Source organism: Artemia franciscana, chromosome 17 (genome assembly GCF_032884065.1).
Source record: "Artemia franciscana chromosome 17, ASM3288406v1, whole genome shotgun sequence".
In the NCBI taxonomy this organism is placed as follows: domain Eukaryota; kingdom Metazoa; phylum Arthropoda; class Branchiopoda; order Anostraca; family Artemiidae; genus Artemia; species Artemia franciscana.
Genome location: NC_088879.1, coordinates 27,091,089 through 27,094,510, shown reverse-complemented (window position 1 = coordinate 27,094,510; position 3,422 = coordinate 27,091,089). Strand labels below are relative to the sequence as shown.

The window sequence follows — 3,422 nt, the reverse complement described above, 5'->3', positions numbered from 1 at the left end:
ATACAATATTTAATCTTAATTTAAACAGTGGAGATTTAGGGACAATAGCTTCTTCAAATTCAAGACAGCCTTGGGTTTGCATAAAAAATGAAAATTTATTAAATGAAAAAAAAAATTGCTTTAACTATGATTGCCACTGCAGACCGGCCTTAAATCGTCCTACAAAATCTGAAAGACTTTTCATGGGCACTGCGCTGCGATATCTGGTTATAAAGAGTGAGTGTAAATTTCATAACGGACAATGGTATGCCATCTATTAAATATATAATCCGTTAGGACAACTTAACCAAGCCAGCAAAACAAACAGTGCAACACGTTGAATTAAAATTTGTAGACCTGATTTTCTTCTTAAAGGACAAACAACACGACAAAAATAGTTTGAAAATTTGTTGATTGTTTGTCTGTGTTTGATTATGAGGATAATTCATGAGCATAAATTAGGATGTATAAATCTAAATGTATAATCAAATGAACAAAGAGTGACTGACAGAAAATAATTTGTTGTCGTCTAAACAACAAACGGATAATGTCCTTAAAGGACTAAGTTAAAAAAAAAGAAGAACAAAATACAGCTACACAGGCTATTTTGCATCAATTAATGTTTGACTTAATTGTATTACAGGCTAATATAGCAAAATAACCATTTTTTTGTACTTTTTAAAAGTCACCACACGGTAGGGGAGAGTCGGGTAAGACGGACCCCATTTTGGTTTTTCGTCTGCGGAAGAGGTTGGAAACAAGCAACGACTGACGAAAGGTGTCTAACTTGTCCCCAAAACATTGAGTTACGTAAAGAAACCTTCTTCACACATAAATCAGCCGTATTTCCGGGCCCAGATAAAAAAAAACTGAAGTTGGTCAAAAGGTCCATCTTGCCCACCCCATAGGATAAGACGGACCAGCCCTTTGGGCAAGACGGACCCAATTGCTCAAAAAGATTGATTGTCTCTAAACAATTTTATTTCGAATACTTAAAATACTAGTAGTAAGTAAAAAAGTAAAAAGTTAGCAAATAACTATATTTAAACACTGTACGAGGCCAAATCTACGTGAAAAACGAACTGAGCCGACTTACTCGTCGTTCCGCCCGAAGGGGTCGGTTTTGGCAGCTTCATGATGACCTCTTCTTTTCGCACGAAGCTCATCTCTTCAGTTGCCGTGAATTTGCTCGATGGAGCTAATCGCTTCCAAAACTGAACTTGGAATCACACACAACTCCAACATAATTCCTGAAGCTCTTCTTGGTCGGCACTTTCAAAACCAAGAAATCCCCACTTTTTGGTTCGGTTCCATCAAGAAACTCCTCCTCCTCTGACCCATCCAAATGCAAGCTGTCATCACTTTCATCATCCAGCGCGATATGTTCATCGAAGCTGTCTTCCCCGTTCCCAGGCTGTTTGGAGAGGTTTCTCTTTTCAGGCCGTTTTCTTTGAGCTTTCTTTTCTGATTTTTTTCTTTTCAACTCAAATTCTTCTTCCAGTCTGTTTTTTTCAGGTGTGTTCATCAGAATTTTGGACTTTGTTCTTTTCCTAGACGTGTTTCCGTCTCTTGCATAGAAACTCGCCTTAGGGTGAGGACGAACCGACTCCGGAGTCATTGGCATAGTCGCAGAAATCACTGAGCTACTGGTAGTTGGCAGCACGTCGTTATTCAAGCTCTCGTCGCCATGGCTGGTTGATGGAACTGCAGACTGGCCTGTCATGGGAGACGTCTCTGGTGCTGGTCGGTCTGTCACAAAGGCGCCGAGAAAGTCGTGATCTTAGAAAAGGTTCCTATTGAAAGGTATATTCCTGTTTTTTGGAACCCGCTTAGTACGTTTTCCATGACGAAAGCTCTTGGAAAAGCGATTCCAACGAATATTCCGATTTCATAAATGATAATCCTCCTGTTTGGGTTCGAAATCATCCACGAGTTAGCTGCTTCATTGTAGTATCGCTTGAATGGCCCATAAATAGCAACATCAAGAGGCTGCAACTTGTGACTGCAATGTGGCGGAAGCGTTAAGACGTCAATGCCGTTTTCTCTGCAAAGATTAACCACGCTCAATGAGACGTGCGAATCATGGTTATCCATAATCAGCAGAAGTCGATTTGTGGGCGAGCAACTGGTTTGGGAGATCAGATGGCGTATCATATCCGGGAAGATTTCGGCTGTCATCCATCCAGACGGCTGGCATTTTCCTATGCTTCTAGGGGGCGTGCCATTGAGAAAAATTTGAAGCCAGTTCACTCGTGGAAAGACAAAGAAAGGGGCTATCGACTGGCCAGCTGCGTTGATACACCCTACGACTGTTACCAGCGTCCCTCGCTCAGCCGAAGTAATGCGTCCAACTTGCTTTGATCCCTTTTCTGCAACCACCTTTGGTGTCTTCTGAACGGTGGTTACTCCAGTCTCGTCAAGATTATATATTCTATTCGGCGGATACTTGTGCTTTATAAGCAGCTCTTCTAAATTATTGAAGAATTTGCTGACATTCGTCCTGTTGAAGCTGGTGGCTCTGGCAAGGCTTGTCGTTTCGGAGGACCTTAGGGAAAGCCCAACACGACTCATAAAGCTATTCATCCAGTCTTTTCCTGCACACTTATTTTCAGTCCAGTTCTTCGGCATATTCTTCCCTTTGGTCTGGGCATATTCATATGCAAACTGACCTGCTTCCTTTTTCGTAAGTCCATGATGCATATGCTGTGCCGTGATCATATAGTCCTTCAGGAGTATCTCTTCGTTTGCTGAGAACACACTTTTAAAGTTGAAGGTAGTTGCCAACTCCACTGATTGGGGATCTTCTGCTGCGTCGAGTTTTGCAACTGCTCTTCGCACTGTGCTTCGTGGCAAACCAACCTCTTTCGAAACTTTGCGAAGCGGCGAACCAGATTTAACTCGCATAGCAGCTGCTCTCAGTAAGTCCTGGTCGTGGAGACCGCGGGTGGTTTTCCTAGTATACTTTCCCATTCTGCAAAAGAGAGACAGCTTAATGTATTTCTAATTGACATGCGGGAACAATAAATGCAACACAATATACACAAAATACGTAAAAAATAATAACTTCGAAAAAGATCCCAGATGATAGGGGACAAGACGGACCGGTCCGTCTTACCCGCTGTCTCTGTGGTCCATCTTACCCTAAACCTGCTTTTTCGGAATGGTTAAAAATTATAACATAAGATGGCGCTGCAATGAAAAAAATTAATGTCTCACACACTCTCCTAGACCTCCATATTTGTAAGAAAAATTACCACAGTATAAAACAGAACATTAGAAACACCAGAAAAGAAAAACATTTACCTCAAAAGCCGGTTTCGAGAATGTGAAAACGAATAAAAATATTTTTCTCGAAGACAAGATTGGCTTCAACTCTCAGACTTCGCTCCGAAACTTGCCACTAGATGGCCGTTGTTTCTAGCTCCACAAGTGATAAAAAGGTG

General features: G+C 41.6%; 1 protein-coding gene across 1 annotated transcript; it reads right to left on the bottom strand.

Moving 5' to 3' along the window:
- Window positions 1-1,731: 1,731 nt before the first annotated feature.
- LOC136037519 (uncharacterized) lies at window positions 1,732-2,949 on the bottom strand. Its single transcript, XM_065720241.1, has one exon. It carries the CDS (start codon window positions 2,947-2,949, stop codon window positions 1,732-1,734), a length of 1,218 nt encoding a protein of 405 aa, XP_065576313.1.
- Between the last annotated feature and the right edge of the window lie 473 nt (window positions 2,950-3,422).

Excerpts from the sequence above, each read along its gene's own strand:
- LOC136037519 (XM_065720241.1), bottom strand. The coding sequence starts at position 2,949 with ATGGGAAAGTATACTAGGAAAACCACCCGCGGTCTCCACGACCAGGAC.